Here is a 15,114-nt window from a genome sequence, read left to right as displayed (position 1 = left end):
AAGAATTATAATTTATTACATTCAGTGCTTTTGTCCGTTAATATTAATATTAAATTAAGAAAGCACTACACAAAATAAGAAAAATGCAAATTCATTTATTAAGCTAAATGTTCCCATCAATACGATTGGTCAAAAACAAATCAAAATCAATAACAGACACTGATAAGTCTGTCTATTTAAATTTGATTGGTGTACTTCAGCGCACCAAGCAGAGATTCTCTCCGTCTGTCTGCAATGAATTCTTATTTATACATATTTCTTAAGCTCATCATAGATCGCCAGGACAAGAGCGCCGCCCGTGCCGCGAATAATGTTTGAGAAGGCTCCCTTAAAGAAGGCGGGAATGCCTTCCTGCTTCGCAATTACCATCCAACAGTGGGCGGTATTCTTGTACACCATTTCCGATTTCCTCAGGCCCGACTGCATCATCATGCGACGCCGCACCGTGTCGAACGGATAGGACGCAATGCCGGCAATTGTGGTCACCACCTGGGCAATGCCCCAACTGACATAGAACGGTGTATTCTTTGGATTTGGCAAATGGTCGCGACACGTATCATAAAATCCAAAGTAAGCAGCTCGATAGATGATAATTCCCTGCACCGACACAATAAAGCCACGATATAGGCCAATCAGTCCATCCGATTTGACAACCTTCCGGAGGCAGTCGATCAGTCCGCTGAACTCTCGCTGGCCGCCTTTGCCCACATCCGCCGCCAAACTGAAAGTTGTACAATTTAAATGATAATTTTAAATATTCAATAAATCTTGATCGATAACTCAAAATAAGAGCACTTTTCATTCGTTTAATTTGAATTTTATACGATAAAATAAAAACAATTTTTACGTAGCGCGTAACGTGGTAAATCAAATAGATAAGATAACGTAGAAGGTGGAGAAATACTCCAAAATATAAAATATGGATACGGATTGCTGCTAGCTACTGCTGTTAAATATGATCTTGGATTTGATATTCACACTTACCGCGTACGCGCAAAGTCGAGTGGATAGACAAAGCATAAAGAGGTTGCACCGGCAGCGCCGCCGGATGCCAAGTTGCCCATAAAATGACGCCAGAACTGCTTCTTTTTGTCGACGCCACCCAAAAATATCTAATAAATAATAATAATAATAAAGATAATGAATTTAACGAGCCCAGACAAGCACCAACCGATTTGTAAACATCCTTGAAGGCAAAGTTTAGTGCCTGTGTGGGAAAGTATCGAATAACATTGGCCAAATTGCCGCGCCACAGCGAGGAGAAGCCCTGCTCCCTCGGTATGCGAACGAAGCAGTCGATGATGCCCTTATAGCGCTGATCCGTTGGTATCTGCTTCGATACCTCCTGCACCTGAAGAATCAGCTTGACGCGCTCAATGGGTGCCACCGCTGTTTTGGCAATGGCAGCCGACACGCCGCCCATCATAAAGTCAATTAAAAATGACTTCAAATCGCCGCCAGGTCTCATGCCGCCTCCTTCATCACCCATGTTGTCGAATTGGCTTGACTTACTTTGTACTTGAATGTGTTTATCTCCTTAATTGGGTTCTATCAAGTGTTCTAACCTTTACACAGTATATGTAGCGTCCAAAGAACAAAATTTTTCTAATATTCTCCCAAAAAAAATCTGAAATTTAAATAAATCCAGCTAGGTGTGACTAGTATCGATTTGGAATTTCAACTAAATGTTAATCATACAAACAATAACAAATGTCTACGACTACTGGGATGGATATACAAACCTTATCACACTTGAAACTGTCGGCTTTGCACGAGTGTTTTTTATACCATGTTTTGCATTTTGATGAAAACCATCAGACCAAAGATGTAAAAAGAACGGGAACATGCCGAATTCAATGCGTTTAATACACCGAAAGACGAATCTATCAGTTTCCGCTGATTGCAGCTGTTGGGGTTAGGTTAGGTCGATAACCGATGAAACACATGCCGATTTCATATTTCGATATCGATAAGTTTTCAAAAATAATGAAGGTTAAGCGACGATCGGACAAAGGAGTAAAGCTTATTGTTGTTTCCTTATAGCAATTGGAAATGGAAATTGCTTTTCATTTTGCGGGCGACAAATAAAACACAATTGGTCTACTATTTTTATCAATTTTTATATTTTTAAACCAACCGTAGGTTGATTTTGTTGGTTTGTTGTTTTTGCAGAGGCTCAAGAGAAATGTGTTGGAATTATTTCATTTGCAATGCGCACTCTATGTTTCAACATACATTTGTGTTTTGCAAAAGGGATGCGCGGCTCGAGTAGTTTTGTGGGAAATGGATCAACTTGTTAAAAACATCCACGCCCTGCCCGCAACCGACCCACCAGCACCACCAACTGTCGAACTTAACAAGAATACTATCTTATAAATAATTATATATGTATGTCTAGAATGTTCGTCCGGTTCTTTTGTTTTTTTCTTCCTCATTCCTCATTTGCTATCTGTGTGTGTGGGGGGGGGGGGGGGGGGGGGTGTGTTGGTCTGTCCATGTTTTGGATGTTTTCGCTTCGTTTCTCCATTATCCTCTCGTTTTGCTCCTTTTGCTGGTGTTGTTATTGTTTGTTTGCTTGTTGCCGTTGTCTGTTATCTGGCCACCGATCGATGTTGTTTTTTGTAGTTGTTGTTGTTGTTGCTATTTTATGCAAGTGCAATTAAATTATATTCCAGTTATTATATATAATATAATTTCGTAATTATATTGGGTTATTATTGTTGGGTGTTTGTTTCATTGCTGTTCTTGTTGCTGTTGTTGTTTACAATTTATATAATATAATTAGCTGGTAGTGGTTTGTTGTTGTTTTGTTGTTGATTTAATTTTTGTTTTTCTTGTTGTTTGAATAATTTAATAATTTAATTTACAAGACCTTCTTGATCTCATCGTACAACACAAGCACGAAAGCACCGCCAGTGCCTCTGAGAATGTTGGAGAAGGCGCCCTTGAAGAAGGCACCGGTACCTTCCTGCTTGGCAATGGTGCCCCAGCAGTGGATTGTGTTCTTGTAGATGATCTCGGTTGCCTTGCGGCCAGACTGCATCATCATGCGACGACGCACAGTATCGAATGGATAGGACACAATACCAGCAACAGTTGTAACAGCCTGAGCGATGGCCCAGCTGATGTAGATGGGTGTGTTCTTGGGATCGGGCAACATGCCGCGAGCGGTATCGTAGAAGCCAAAGTATGCGGCACGATAGATGATGATGCCCTGCACGGAAACGCCGAAGCCACGGTACAAGCCAACAAGGCCATCACTCTTGAAGATCTTGGTCAAGCAGTTGCCCAGGCCGGTGAACTCGCGAGCACCACCCTTGCCAGTATCAGCAGCCAAGCTAAAAGATATTAATATGTATAAATGGCGATTAAGACGAGATCGATACATGAGGTAACCATTATTAGGCATATAATGAAACTTACCGAGTACGAGCAAAGTCCAATGGGTAGACAAAGCAGAGAGATGTAGCACCAGCGGCACCACCGGAGGCCAAGTTGCCCATGAAGTAACGCCAGAACTGGGTGTTCTTGTCAACACCACCCAAGAAGACCTACAAACAAAACAATAACCACACACACACATAAATACACATCCGCGTTTCGATTATCATCTAGGAGCGAGATGATTGAGACGATGCTCACCTGCTTGTACTTGTCCTTGAAGGCAAAGTTAAGAGCCTGAGTTGGGAAATATCTAATAACGTTGGCCAAGTTACCGCGCCAGTATGAACCAAAACCCTGTTCTTTTGGAATGCGGATAAAGCAATCAACCATACCCTTGTATTGCTGATCGGGCGAGATTTGTTTCGAGATGTGCTGAACCTGCAGGAGCAGTTTCACACGCTCGATGGGTGCGACGGCAGTCTTTGAGACAGCTGCGGAAATACCACCGGCAGCGAAGTCCTTGACGAATCCCATAGCATCGAAATCCTTGCCCATTTTGCTGTATTAAAATTTCAAGTCACAAATTATAATACTTGTTCTTCCTCATCTGTATCTTCGTTCGTCTTGTTTATCATTTTCATATCAGTCAGAGTCTTCAGCAATTTTGATGATTATGATTATGAGTGTTGTGCATTCTTGACATTTGCTTGCATAATGTTAATTGTTATGTATTAATCACGTTTCACTTTCCACACAATACACAATATAAATAAAATGTATAGAAAATGAGTCACCAAAGCCAAATGAAAACAGATTACAGATTATTACAGGCACAGATGATATTAGTTTGTTAAATGAAAAACGACGTTCGGCGGCGGCCAACTTAAAAAACAATCGATCGCCCGTTGGTAACCAGTCAATCGATGTCGCTTATGCACTTATCGAGTAATGCAGGCGGATAATCGAACAGTTATACAACGTGCGATGAGCTTTTCAAGTTTAAAGCTGCTTTACGCGGCGTTTTGTGCAAAATGCAAGCAGAAGGGGTTAAATGAAATGAAGGATGCTTAAAGTAGGTTAACTTATACAATAAAATAATATAACTTTAGCCATGCAGATGAATTGTTAATATTAAATCAAAATAAATGTAAACAAGACCGGCAGTAAGCCGGCATTAATTAGAAACAAGGAGAGCCAGACAAGAGCTTTTTTTTTGGTATCAGCATTTGAAATTTGAAGCTTCGATCCGAATTCAAATGTGTTCGTTACTTATACATGTACATATTAAATATATATATATATAAACATATATATATATATATATATATATATATATATTTTTAAAGAGCGACTGACTCAAGCGGAGCCGTTGCCAAGCGGCTGGCTTCGACTTGGTGCTCTCAGCGCCGACAAAACTGGTTTGCGGTTTTATTTCTGTTTGTTTATGAATCAGTTTCGGAATTGAAACCCCCCAACACGTGGCGCATTAACAAGTAGTCACTTCACTTTATGCATTTATGTAAACAAGCAGCAATCAGTAACTGGATGTGAATGTAAACCGAATCAGCTCAGTTCGAACCAGTATCAATAAAGGCTAATAAATGCTGCTTACTCTTATTTAAGGGAGAGAGAACAACTTTAATTGAAACAACACACTGTTAATGGTTACAAATTACTATTGTAACAGTTATTGTATTGTAACAGTTTACGTATATGTGTACACATTGCATAATTTAATCGCTTGTATAACATTGTAGATGGCGCTTTCAATATAAATCAGATGTCACAGAACACAGCAGCAGCGACACAAACACACACACACATGCATATTGCATATGTTCTCGCAAGTGACATTGACCAAATAAGAGAGAGCTTTCTTTTGATTCGGTTTTGTTAATTTTAGAATTCAAGTGTACCAACAAAATAGCTTGCATGGCCAAGACTGTTCTCATTGCTTTTTTCTTTTTTTTTTTTTTGCCATGAATGTGAATGTACAAAATTAAATTAGACGCCCCAGCAGAGTCTAGGCCGCTTTTCATTGACCATCGAACACACACACATACACGGAATTTATGTAACACTTGGCCACACAGCACAGCCAAAGAGAGATAGAGAGAAAGAGAGGCACACTTAAGAGTGAGCTAGTGTGCGAGAGAACTTTTATTGAGTGCAGCCGCAAACAATTATAAAAGAGCGTTGGTTGCCCTTGTTATCTAATCTCCAGTGTGGCTGCCGATTGAAAGAGCTTTTGCAAAGAGAGCACGCGCGACCGTGATGTAACAGTTACAATAACTGGACACATTAGAAAAAAATTCTAGTAGAGGAAGGGAAAATATCAACTGAACGAAAGCTGTGCACGTGGAACAATTCCTTTGGTCTGAATTTTGTGTTTTCTTTGCACTGTTATTTAGCTATGATGATGATGATTGAGGTGTGATAGCAGCTCATTATTGTCGATTACATAACTGTCACCAGAAAACAAAAATTTTTAAATTGTTTAACTGAATCATATTCAATTGAACACAAAAACGCATTTGTTGTTGTCGTTTTTTAGTTTCTCAGTGAATTTAAATGTTTATGTAACAATAAAAAAAATGGTCCCATTAGCATGTAGAAAAAAAAAAGGTTAACCACTAATCATTGCTTTTAGCTGTTATTGCTATTTAGTTATTGTTATTGATGTTGATTTAAGATGCTTATGCACAACTGAGTAGTACACTAATTGTTTTGTAATACGTACAATCTGTTTGTGTTTGAATATCACAGCACCGACAAAAAAAAATTAATTTATCCTTATTCCTCGCGAAGGTAGAGGTCTGAACCGGACGGCAACTGAATTGCTTGTGAACAACACCGAACAGCAAAAGCGGCCAACTAGCCTGGCGCTGCGCTGCGGCGGTCAGCTGCTCTGCCTCTGCTGGCAGAAGCGAATTCAAGTTCAGGTGCTCACGCGTCACAGTCGCAGCGCAACAGTTGCGACAGAGAGAGAGAGAGAGAGATACCGCATAGTCTAACGGTAACAAAAGCGTTGGCAACAGACGACAGAAACATGTACAAGAGGAAGTAACTGCACGTGTGCGCACCAAGAAAACCAACACAGGCAAATAATGGAGAGAGGCAGAGAGTGAGAATAGATCGGTGCCTCCTTATCATCTTGCCTATATGTATATATGCATATGTATATATGAATTCTATGCCAATCATCACATTGCATAACACGGCTAGCTGTTCTTCTTAATCAGTTCACTTGCTACTCACACTTGCAAGGCAAAAAGTGTTGGGCTGGGCGTTGATAGGAAAAGGAAGTGGGATTACAATGGTCATCTGTGTTAGCCATATATATATATATATATATATATATTTATATACATATGCTAATATTGTTTGCACATTTAAATTTCGTTTGATTGTTTTTCATTTACCCCTTTCGAGGTTTGGCAGCGCCACCAAAAAATATTTGCTTGCCAAAATTGTAAACTTTCACTCAGTTGGCAACGCGCCGATATCATCCGCAGTAGCAGTAGAAACAGCAGCGTTGACGCCCGCGTCAACAGCATAGCATGTGACTTGTGGAAAATTTGACGCATGTGCTGTGCCATATTTCTCTCTCCCGCTCTCTGGCAAGCTCTCGCTCAAATACAAATATAATTGAGCAACTGATACGTCACAGGGCATTTTTTGGCAGAGCAAAGAGAGCAGCGCACTTGAAAGTGCGTATTGCGATTAGATAAACGCCTTAACTAATACAGATATTTTATATAAGCAGTTTTCAAGGCCTCCTTTTCTTATCGGCGACAATTACATAAAAAATGAACGTCCAGCGTTCGTCTACGGAGTGATTAATGAAATAGCTGCTAATCTGTGACACTGTTGCAGTAGCAGCGAGATAAATGCTGGCAGCGCGCCAAAATGCAATATACACAAATTGTTTGGATTATTTTAAGTAAATGGGTCCAAGTGCGCAACACCTGCAGTAAATCAGTTCAATGGCTTAAGGTGCGACAAACAACAAGGTTATATTGTCAAGCATTGTCAGACAATAAACGGCCACACTTATGTACAACGCCAGACGTGCAAATATAATCAATAAACGGGAGATTATAATAAATAGGATTATCTAAATAAGATCGCTGTCGCATCATCATAAAGGGCGGCGTTTTGCTTGCTTGCTTATCGCTTTCGCCAATTCAATCAGTTGCCAACTCGTAAAGGGTCATATTAGTTACATAAAATTCGCAATTTCACAACACTAAAATAGGACGACTAACTGCACACAACGCTGTTATGCGTGCTTTAAAATCCGTTATGAAATGAATCTGTACAAAAAAATCGGCATGCGGCATTTATTTACATGGCGCGTTGATTCCTGAATCGCTGACATCACAAAGAGCATCAGCAGCGTCTTCAATTGTGAGTGTTTGTCTAGCAACCGGTTCTGTTTTTTTTTTGCAAACATTTGCAATGAAACAGGTAAAAAGTTAGAAAATCTTTCGGATTTAAAAAACGACAACAATAAAGCGGTCATTCGTGCAAAGAATGAAAGCTTCGCTCTTAGAAAGTTCAGAAATAAGAGAATTGTGGAAGAAATAACACATTGGACTCATCACACACATGTACACAAACATTGAGACGCAGCGTATCTTGCGCGTGTAAATGGCGCATCGTGCGAGTGAAAGAGAGAGCACGATAGCCACATGGATTTTATATGCATGTATATGTGTAATATGCATGTGTGCCGCTTTTCTAGCCGCAATAGTCAGTTTTAATAAAAAAAAAATAGTGCAAATTTTATTTTACAATGCACAATACACACATAAAAAATTAGATGTAATACAAAAGCAGCTGTCACTTTTTTTATATGCATCTGTGTGTGTGTATGACTACGCTGCTTGTGTGGCACCGTATTTTATTGTGCCTGCTTTCAATTTTTTCTTGCGAAAATTTTATAGGTTAGAACTCGTGAGTGTTCTTAATACATTGCATTGCAGGTGTTGGTGTAATGAAAATAGGACACGGACACGAACACGGACGACTCGTTTACCTTGTGACTGTTATAGACGATGAATCTCTTTGAACAGCGTTGCTTTAGCATGCGAATTATTCTTTTTTTTGTGGTTATGTAAGCACAATTTATGCAGCAAAAAAAATTATATATACATATATATATATATATATATGTACATGTTTCTATTGGCGGAAAGGCGCTTAGCTACATTAAACAGTTAGATTTATACACCGGAATATGAAAGCAACACCGACACATAAAAAAAAAGTACCACATTACATAACTTAAATCTACTGCAAGGTGAACGTAAAAAAAATTCAATGGCAAATTTATGATGCACTGTCCGTTTTTGAGGTAGCTCTCAGCCAAAAAAAAATATAAAGAGTTGTATAAAAGAAAATCACAATACCTTTAGTTATTAAACTTCTTACAAAAGTCACAGAATAAAAACTTCTTTTGCAGAAATGTAATTTCCCACTTGGCGTCGAAATTTGCCGCGTGCTCACTTAACGACCGTAAATCGTAAAGTGTTCGCAAAACGTGAACAGATTGTCAAACTATCGAGACGCTTGCATTAGCAAAAAATCGTTTTTATTAAGCAGCTATCGATAATGCAAGTCACCATCGTGATCGGGTAAAAAAAAAGTAATATCAATATCGTTATTAGGTTGAACTGTTAAGAATTACCTGCGTAGTTAAGCGCTTTGCTATTGTAAGTACAACTATGGAACCAAAAGTAATAATAACAAAAAACACTACGAATAAAGTTATAATAAAAGGTATCGGTATATTGTGCGGTCACACTTTCTATTGCTCGAAGTTCAAATAACAGGTATCGATATGTAAATTCAGTGTAGTTTTGACATTTAGTATTTCTTTTTTTGTCACTATAAAACACTTAATAGAAAAGTTGGGAAAACGTGCGAGTTCGTGACTATTTTGCTACGCTTTGGCAAATGAAAATCGTAATTAAAATTTAATATTTTCTTGCATATTAGAATATCATGTCTGGACGTGAGGGTGGAAAAAAGAAGCCATTGAAGGCGCCCAAGAAGGAAGGCAAGGAGATGGACGAAGACGAAATGGCATTCAAGCAGAAGCAAAAGGAACAACAAAAGGCGCTCGAAGCTGCCAAGCAGCAAGCTTCCAAAAAGGGACCACTCGTGGGTGGAGGCATCAAGAAATCGGGCAAGAAATAGAAATGAACGCACATGAAGACGGAAAAATCATTTTGGAGAGCTTTGTTTGTTTGCCAGCACACCAACAAACGAAAACCATGCAATTTTATTTGCCAAATTCAGTTTGCGTCCAATATTAAGTGACAAAAATTGACTGTTTATCAATTCATGTTTGAACAATTCATTTCTCCGTTTATACTTACGATTTAATACAAATAGCAGATTAAATATTGTAATACAACGATCCGGCGTTTTTTTTAAATATCAATACATGTATATCTTTTAATATACTTTCAATGACCATTTCTTTATTCAAACTTTAAAACAAAATGACACGTTTTGTTTGATCAAGAAATCGAATTTAAACAAATATTTCAACTCTTGTGATACTACAATTATAATTTGAATGAAATGCAATAACAAAATAATATACATAAGTTTGAATGATAAACATTTAAAAACGATAGAAAATTTAACCTTTTAATTTTTTCAATTTATTTTTTTTTCATAAGTGATGGTTGTCACCGTTGCAAGTGTATAATAGAAGGGTACTCAAAGATCTCCCCCAAATGGAAAGCTGGCCTGTGTGCCCGGCAGCTGCACCGACTTGGAGGCCACTTGACAGGCGGCTGCAATGTGAACGGTGAGCGCTTCTTTGGGATAGCGGGCCAGGTTGTGGGCCAAGGCGCCAATGAAGGCATCGCCGGCGCCCGTCGTATCCACAACCTTCTCGGGCGGCACATGTGGCGCTGGCACATGCTCGCATTGCGTCTGCTTTGTGCCACAGACTGCGCCCAGTTTTCCCAGCGTTATGATCACCCCATTGGCGCCCATTTCGATGAGGCGTTCTACTGCCGCATTTGCCTCTCTGACAAGATACAAGAAAAGTCAGTTAGAAACAAGTCAATGGAGCGCGATTATTTCGTATTCACCCGACGCTGTTGATGCTCTGCATGCCGGTCATGAGTGCCGCCTCGGTTTCGTTGACACATAGAATGGTCGACAGTTGGAGCAGTTCCCCTGGCGTCTCCTCCAGTGCTGGTGCCGCATTCACTATGGAAATGCCCTTGAATTGACGCAAAGCATGAAGTGTCGCTTCAATGGGCGTTTCCAGCTGGCAGACAAGCACCTTGGCTTGGTCAAAGAACTGGGCTGCAGCTGTGACATCACTGGCGTTGAGTGCATTGTTGGCACCAACGACAATGATTATGTTATTCTCGCCTTCGTCGGAAACAGCGATTTGGGCAATGCCCGTCGTTTGGTTTGGCAGCGGCTGCACATGCTCCACGTTAACGTACTCGGCGCGTAGCTGGCGCAGATAGTCCTGCCCAAAGCTATCATCGCCCAGTTTGGCAATGAGTGCTGTGTGCGAACCCAATCGGGCAGCGGCGACGCACTGATTGGCGCCTTTGCCACCGAATCCGGTTTGGAATTTGTGGCCATGCAGCGTTTCGCCTGCCTTCGGCAGGCGGGGCGTGTAACTATAGAGAAGAGAGGGGGGAATGGGTTGAGGTGATTAGTCAATACAAAGTCAAATCTCTTACCAGATGAAATCTATAATGGCCGAGCCAAAGACTAGCACCTCCGGCGACTCGCTCATTTTGCGTTTTGTTTGTAATATATTTTAGTGTGCGCTTATCTTATGTAGATAATTCGCAAAAAGTTGAAGTGCAGTGCCGGCGGCTTATCAACAGCAACAGCAACTGATGCCATTATGTGTGTGTTCTTTTTGCCTTGCACCACATGCCGCCCTCCGGGGAGAATCTGTGTGCGTTGCGTTGGTCAAATGTGACGTCAACGCAGCAGAGTTGTACCAATAGTATCGCTTATAAAATGCTTAACTATATATATAATTTCGTAAAACTATTAAAATAAATATTCAATGGTATTTTAACAAAATATTTGATTGCTAATCAAATCGAGTATTTCTTTTGAAAATAACCGTTTTTCATTTTTGTAAATATATCGATGAGTGTGTGTGTGCACTATCGATATTTGAAGTATCGTTAAAAGGTGCAACAAGTGCCAACAATCCGTTATAAATAAACAAGGCAGAGTTTTGACAAAAGTTTTCGCTAATAAACAAATATGTCGTCGTTGCTAAGACAACTCACTAACACAAGCAGACTGCCAGCCAGACTAAGTGGTAAGTGTAATTAACTGCAAATGATGTCTGAGGATAATCACTGAGGTTAATCGAGAGTCGACCAACTAACCGGTTCAAAGTCCGATTCTGTTCGTTTGGCCGACAGTCTAGTGTTAAACCTTGGACAGTTAATTGAACCTCTATTGCAGTCATGCAGCCTCATCGCAACAATACTAGTGGCCACAGACAACCTGCGGCCAATGCAACTGGACATTTCAAAAGTCTGGCCATTAGTTCGCCCAAACCTTTCGTTTTCCATGTCGAACTGAATCGACCCAAGAAGCTCAATGCTATCAGCAGGGAAATGTGGATGTAAGTGCTATCTTTGCCTGTATATTATCATATTACTTATATTATTTGTATGTGTGCGCAGTGAGATCAAAGACTGCTTCGAAGCGCTGGCCATCAATCCCGATTGTCGCGCCATTGTACTGTCTGCTGCTGGCAAGCATTTCTGTGCGGGCATCGATCTGTCGTCCATGATGAGCATGGGCGAACAGATGGGCGAGTATGATGATGTCGCACGCAAGGGCGTTATTCTCGAGCGTACCATCAAACTGTATCAGGATTCAATAAGCTCCGTCGAACGTTGCCCCAAGCCTGTGATCATGGCGGTGCATCAGGCGTGCATTGGCGCTGGCGTTGATCTGATTACTGCCGCCGACATACGCTACAGCACTCAGGATGCATTCTTTCAGGTGAAGGAGGTGGACATTGGCATGGCCGCCGATGTCGGTTCGCTGCAGCGTCTGCCAAAAGCGATTGGCAGCCAGTCCCTGGCACGCGAACTCTGCTTTACCGGACGCCGTTTCGAGGCGGCCGAGGCGGAGCGCAGCGGCCTGGTCAGTCGAACCTTTGTCGACAAGGACGCCCTGCTCGCTGGTGCTCTGGCTCTGGCCGAAGATATTGCCGGCAAGAGTCCCATTGCCATCCAGACAACCAAGGAGAGCATGGTCTACTCCCTCGAGCACACCAATCAAGAAGGACTCGATCACATTGTGAGTAATCGAATAGTATTTGAATTAAATTTAAATAATAGATACACAAGTGCTTGTGGTCAACAGATGTGTAGGGTATATGTTAGTCGACCAGATCACATCTTGAATTTCTTACAAACCTTTTATTATTTACCCCTTGCAGCGTATTATCAACAAGCTGCATTTGCAGTCGGAGGACTTTGCCCAAGCGGTTGCCGCTCAGCTGACCAAGGATGAGAAGCCCGTGTTTGCCAAACTTTAAGAGATTAATTCGGTTTCAGTTGTGTAAACTTGAACGAATCAAATGTAATTTCATTTTATTTGCATTTCATATCCACATTATATATCAAACATCTAACTAGATTGGCCCAGTCGCTGCTTGGGAGCTGTTATCGTCTTTTTGATCACATCTATTCCGAAAATTCTATGCTAGCTTTAATTATTAATTATGACTAGGAATTTGGTAGGCCGACGGATGAGGGTACTCTACTTGAAGAGACCTTCGATTGTGCGACGCTCCTTGCAACAGGCGGCGGTCAGCACCTCAATTTGGCCACGCTCATTGATCAGTATATCGTCCTCGATGCGTATGCCAATGCCACGGAACTCGGCCGGCACATCTGTGCGATTCTCATCAATGTAGATGCCCGGCTCCACGGTGAAGACCATGCCCGGCTGGAGGCGTATATTGCGCGGCACATGCGGCGTATCGTGCACATCCATGCCCAAATAGTGGGACACATGATGCGGACAGAACTTGTAGCCGAGCGTTGCCAGCTCCTTGATCCCACTGACATGCTTGCCCACCAGACCGATTTCCTGCAGATATTTCCCCAGCTTGAAGCATGTTGTCTCAAACAATTGATCCAGTGTCTCTCCACCAGGTTGCATAATCAGCTCTGCGAAAAACAAACAAGAGATTAGCTGATCATACAGTGCATCACTCAATCAATCATTCAGTTAGTCAGTCTATCGAGCTGCTCACCAATTGCCTCCTTTTGCAGCTGCTCCATCATGTCGTAGAGGGTGCGCTGTGGCTCAGTGAACTGTCCACTGATCGGCCAGGTGCGTGTTATGTCGCTGGTATAGCCACCGTATTCACAGCCGGCATCCATGAGGAGGAGCTCCTGCGGCTGCAGCAGCTGTGTGTTATTCACATAGTGTATAACGGTGGCATTCTTGCCAGCAGCAACCACCGGCGGATAGGCCAAATAGCTGGCGTCGCGCATGCGGCACTTAAAGTCTATGGCGGCATACAGCTGATGCTCCGACTGACCTGGCCGCGTCTCGGCAATGACCTCGTTGAAGGCCTGCGAAGCAATGGAGCAGGTGCGTCGCATCAGTTGCATCTCGGCGGGCGATTTAATCAGCCGCATGTTCTCCACGAATGTGTGAAGGGGCAGCAGTTGGGTGCGCTCTGCATTGCACACCTGGAGCATGGCATCCGTCACATTGGGCTGCTCCGATTGTTTCAGATCGAACCACAAATGCGGCTTTAGCTGGGTGAAACGTGTCGCGAGCATCTTGTGGAAACTGTCGATGGGATACGCCTCTTGGACGCCAAACAATTGGACGGCATAGTCGGGACCTGTGCGTGGACCATCCCATAGTTCCGCATACGGATCCTTGGGTCGCATGAAGAGCGTCGACTGCACAACGTCTAATTCATCAATGGTTAGCAATAGGATCGAGTCCGGTTCCAGGCAACCGGTGAGATAGTAAAAGTCAGAGCTTTGACGGAACACATACGGTATCTTTCCACTCATATACTTCTTGGCCGCTGCTCCAATCACCAGCTGTAATTAGCCATGTGTTTTTTAGTGGTTTTACACAGTCCACCATTTCTCCCCTGCCCGGCTTACCATGTGCGATTTGGAGTTGCTGCCACCGTTGAATTTGTCGCCAAAACTTTCAGCATAGGCGCGCAGGCTGTGCATGAGTTGGGTGCGACGCGTTTGAAATTCGGTTGGCTCGATGCCCGGCACCAGCTCGTGCGGCCTTATCAGATGTGGATGTGTTGCGCTCGTTGGCTGGCCCAACAAACGCGATCCGCTCTTGAGCGTATCCACCACAGGCTCGGCGGTTAGCTGCGCCTTGCACATCCGCCGCGACGAGCATGTGGAGAATTTGGGGTTTGTGGCCAGAGCGCGTAGCAGGCGGAAACGTGGCATGCGCTTTAGCGCAATCATGGCGGGATTTGGTTTCTAGTCCGTGTTTTAAAAAGTACGTTTAATCTCGGCCCAACTCACTGATTTGGCACATGGAGATGAAGTAACTGATGAAAACAAAACATTTGCCGCTTCGCTTGCCAAGTGCTGGCACAGAAAATCATCGCCAGCCAGCTTCGACTTATCGATGTTTTCGTGCCTTTAGATCCCATGTATCGATATCGATGCGATAGATTGTGTTCACTTGGCTTGTAAA

The 15,114-nt window shown here is 42.2% G+C and overlaps 6 protein-coding genes across 7 annotated transcripts; 2 read left to right on the top strand and 4 right to left on the bottom strand.

The window, feature by feature from the left end:
• Positions 1-75: 75 nt before the first annotated feature.
• On the bottom strand, positions 76-1,627 carry LOC6565218 (ADP,ATP carrier protein). Its single transcript, XM_001991333.2, has 3 exons — positions 1,172-1,627; positions 985-1,112; positions 76-721 (listed from the first exon to the last, which is right to left on the bottom strand). The coding sequence occupies exons 1-3, from the start codon at positions 1,487-1,489 to the stop codon at positions 247-249; spliced, it is 921 nt and encodes a 306-aa protein (XP_001991369.1). The 5' UTR covers positions 1,490-1,627; the 3' UTR covers positions 76-246.
• Positions 1,628-2,450: 823 nt separating this feature from the next.
• Positions 2,451-8,975, bottom strand: LOC6564865 (ADP,ATP carrier protein). Of its 2 annotated transcripts, none has more exons than XM_001991334.2 (4): positions 8,799-8,975; positions 3,643-3,943; positions 3,424-3,551; positions 2,451-3,338 (listed from the first exon to the last, which is right to left on the bottom strand). In XM_001991334.2, exons 2-4 carry the CDS (start codon positions 3,937-3,939, stop codon positions 2,864-2,866), a joined length of 900 nt encoding a protein of 299 aa, XP_001991370.1. In that variant the 5' UTR covers positions 3,940-3,943; positions 8,799-8,975; the 3' UTR covers positions 2,451-2,863. The 2 variants fall into 2 exon arrangements, with proteins under 2 accessions (XP_001991370.1, XP_032593837.1); XM_032737946.1 differs by lacking the exon at positions 8,799-8,975 and adding an exon at positions 6,125-6,295.
• Positions 8,976-9,276: 301 nt separating this feature from the next.
• On the top strand, positions 9,277-9,808 carry LOC6564866 (translation machinery-associated protein 7 homolog). Its single transcript, XM_001991335.2, has 2 exons — positions 9,277-9,315; positions 9,388-9,808. Exon 2 carries the CDS (start codon positions 9,394-9,396, stop codon positions 9,586-9,588), a length of 195 nt encoding a protein of 64 aa, XP_001991371.1. The 5' UTR covers positions 9,277-9,315; positions 9,388-9,393; the 3' UTR covers positions 9,589-9,808.
• A 230-nt stretch (positions 9,809-10,038) lies between these two features.
• LOC6564867 (ribokinase) lies at positions 10,039-11,284 on the bottom strand. Its single transcript, XM_001991336.2, has 3 exons — positions 11,112-11,284; positions 10,500-11,048; positions 10,039-10,435 (listed from the first exon to the last, which is right to left on the bottom strand). The coding sequence occupies exons 1-3, from the start codon at positions 11,165-11,167 to the stop codon at positions 10,120-10,122; spliced, it is 921 nt and encodes a 306-aa protein (XP_001991372.1). The 5' UTR covers positions 11,168-11,284; the 3' UTR covers positions 10,039-10,119.
• Positions 11,285-11,556: 272 nt separating this feature from the next.
• Positions 11,557-13,053, top strand: LOC6564868 (delta(3,5)-Delta(2,4)-dienoyl-CoA isomerase, mitochondrial). Its single transcript, XM_001991337.2, has 4 exons — positions 11,557-11,713; positions 11,863-12,025; positions 12,087-12,711; positions 12,854-13,053. Exons 1-4 carry the CDS (start codon positions 11,656-11,658, stop codon positions 12,950-12,952), a joined length of 945 nt encoding a protein of 314 aa, XP_001991373.2. The 5' UTR covers positions 11,557-11,655; the 3' UTR covers positions 12,953-13,053.
• LOC6564869 (xaa-Pro aminopeptidase 3) lies at positions 12,977-15,041 on the bottom strand. The gene is made up of 3 exons (XM_001991338.2): positions 14,553-15,041; positions 13,676-14,486; positions 12,977-13,589 (listed from the first exon to the last, which is right to left on the bottom strand). Exons 1-3 carry the CDS (start codon positions 14,877-14,879, stop codon positions 13,177-13,179), a joined length of 1,551 nt encoding a protein of 516 aa, XP_001991374.1. The 5' UTR covers positions 14,880-15,041; the 3' UTR covers positions 12,977-13,176.
• Between the last annotated feature and the right edge of the window lie 73 nt (positions 15,042-15,114).

This window comes from Drosophila grimshawi, unplaced genomic scaffold (assembly GCF_018153295.1).
Source record: "Drosophila grimshawi isolate 15287-2541.00 unplaced genomic scaffold, ASM1815329v1 contig_848, whole genome shotgun sequence".
Classification (NCBI taxonomy): Eukaryota; Metazoa; Arthropoda; class Insecta; order Diptera; family Drosophilidae; genus Drosophila; species Drosophila grimshawi.
This window is presented reverse-complemented; position numbering and strand designations above follow the sequence as displayed.

Coding starts and splice junctions, on each gene's coding strand:
- LOC6565218 (XM_001991333.2), bottom strand. CDS start 1,489: ATGGGTGATGAAGGAGGCGGCATGAGACCTGGCGGCGATTTGAAGTCA. Junction 1,113..1,171: donor TCAAGGATGTTTACAAATCG/GTTGGTGCTTGT, acceptor ATTATTTATTAG/ATATTTTTGGGTGGCGTCGA. Junction 722..984: donor CTCGACTTTGCGCGTACGCG/GTAAGTGTGAAT, acceptor TACAACTTTCAG/TTTGGCGGCGGATGTGGGCA.
- LOC6564865 (XM_001991334.2), bottom strand. CDS start 3,939: ATGGGCAAGGATTTCGATGCTATGGGATTCGTCAAGGACTTCGCTGCC. Junction 3,552..3,642: donor TCAAGGACAAGTACAAGCAG/GTGAGCATCGTC, acceptor TTTTGTTTGTAG/GTCTTCTTGGGTGGTGTTGA. Junction 3,339..3,423: donor TTGGACTTTGCTCGTACTCG/GTAAGTTTCATT, acceptor AATATCTTTTAG/CTTGGCTGCTGATACTGGCA.
- LOC6564866 (XM_001991335.2), top strand. CDS start 9,394: ATGTCTGGACGTGAGGGTGGAAAAAAGAAGCCATTGAAGGCGCCCAAG.
- LOC6564869 (XM_001991338.2), bottom strand. CDS start 14,879: ATGATTGCGCTAAAGCGCATGCCACGTTTCCGCCTGCTACGCGCTCTG. Junction 14,487..14,552: donor GCAACTCCAAATCGCACATG/GTAAGCCGGGCA, acceptor GGCTAATTACAG/CTGGTGATTGGAGCAGCGGC. Junction 13,590..13,675: donor GCTGCAAAAGGAGGCAATTG/GTGAGCAGCTCG, acceptor TGTTTTTCGCAG/AGCTGATTATGCAACCTGGT.
- LOC6564867 (XM_001991336.2), bottom strand. CDS start 11,167: ATGAGCGAGTCGCCGGAGGTGCTAGTCTTTGGCTCGGCCATTATAGAT. Junction 11,049..11,111: donor GCCATTATAGATTTCATCTG/GTAAGAGATTTG, acceptor TCTTCTCTATAG/TTACACGCCCCGCCTGCCGA. Junction 10,436..10,499: donor CAGAGCATCAACAGCGTCGG/GTGAATACGAAA, acceptor GTATCTTGTCAG/AGAGGCAAATGCGGCAGTAG.
- LOC6564868 (XM_001991337.2), top strand. CDS start 11,656: ATGTCGTCGTTGCTAAGACAACTCACTAACACAAGCAGACTGCCAGCC. Junction 12,026..12,086: donor ATCAGCAGGGAAATGTGGAT/GTAAGTGCTATC, acceptor ATGTGTGCGCAG/TGAGATCAAAGACTGCTTCG. Junction 12,712..12,853: donor AAGAAGGACTCGATCACATT/GTGAGTAATCGA, acceptor TACCCCTTGCAG/CGTATTATCAACAAGCTGCA.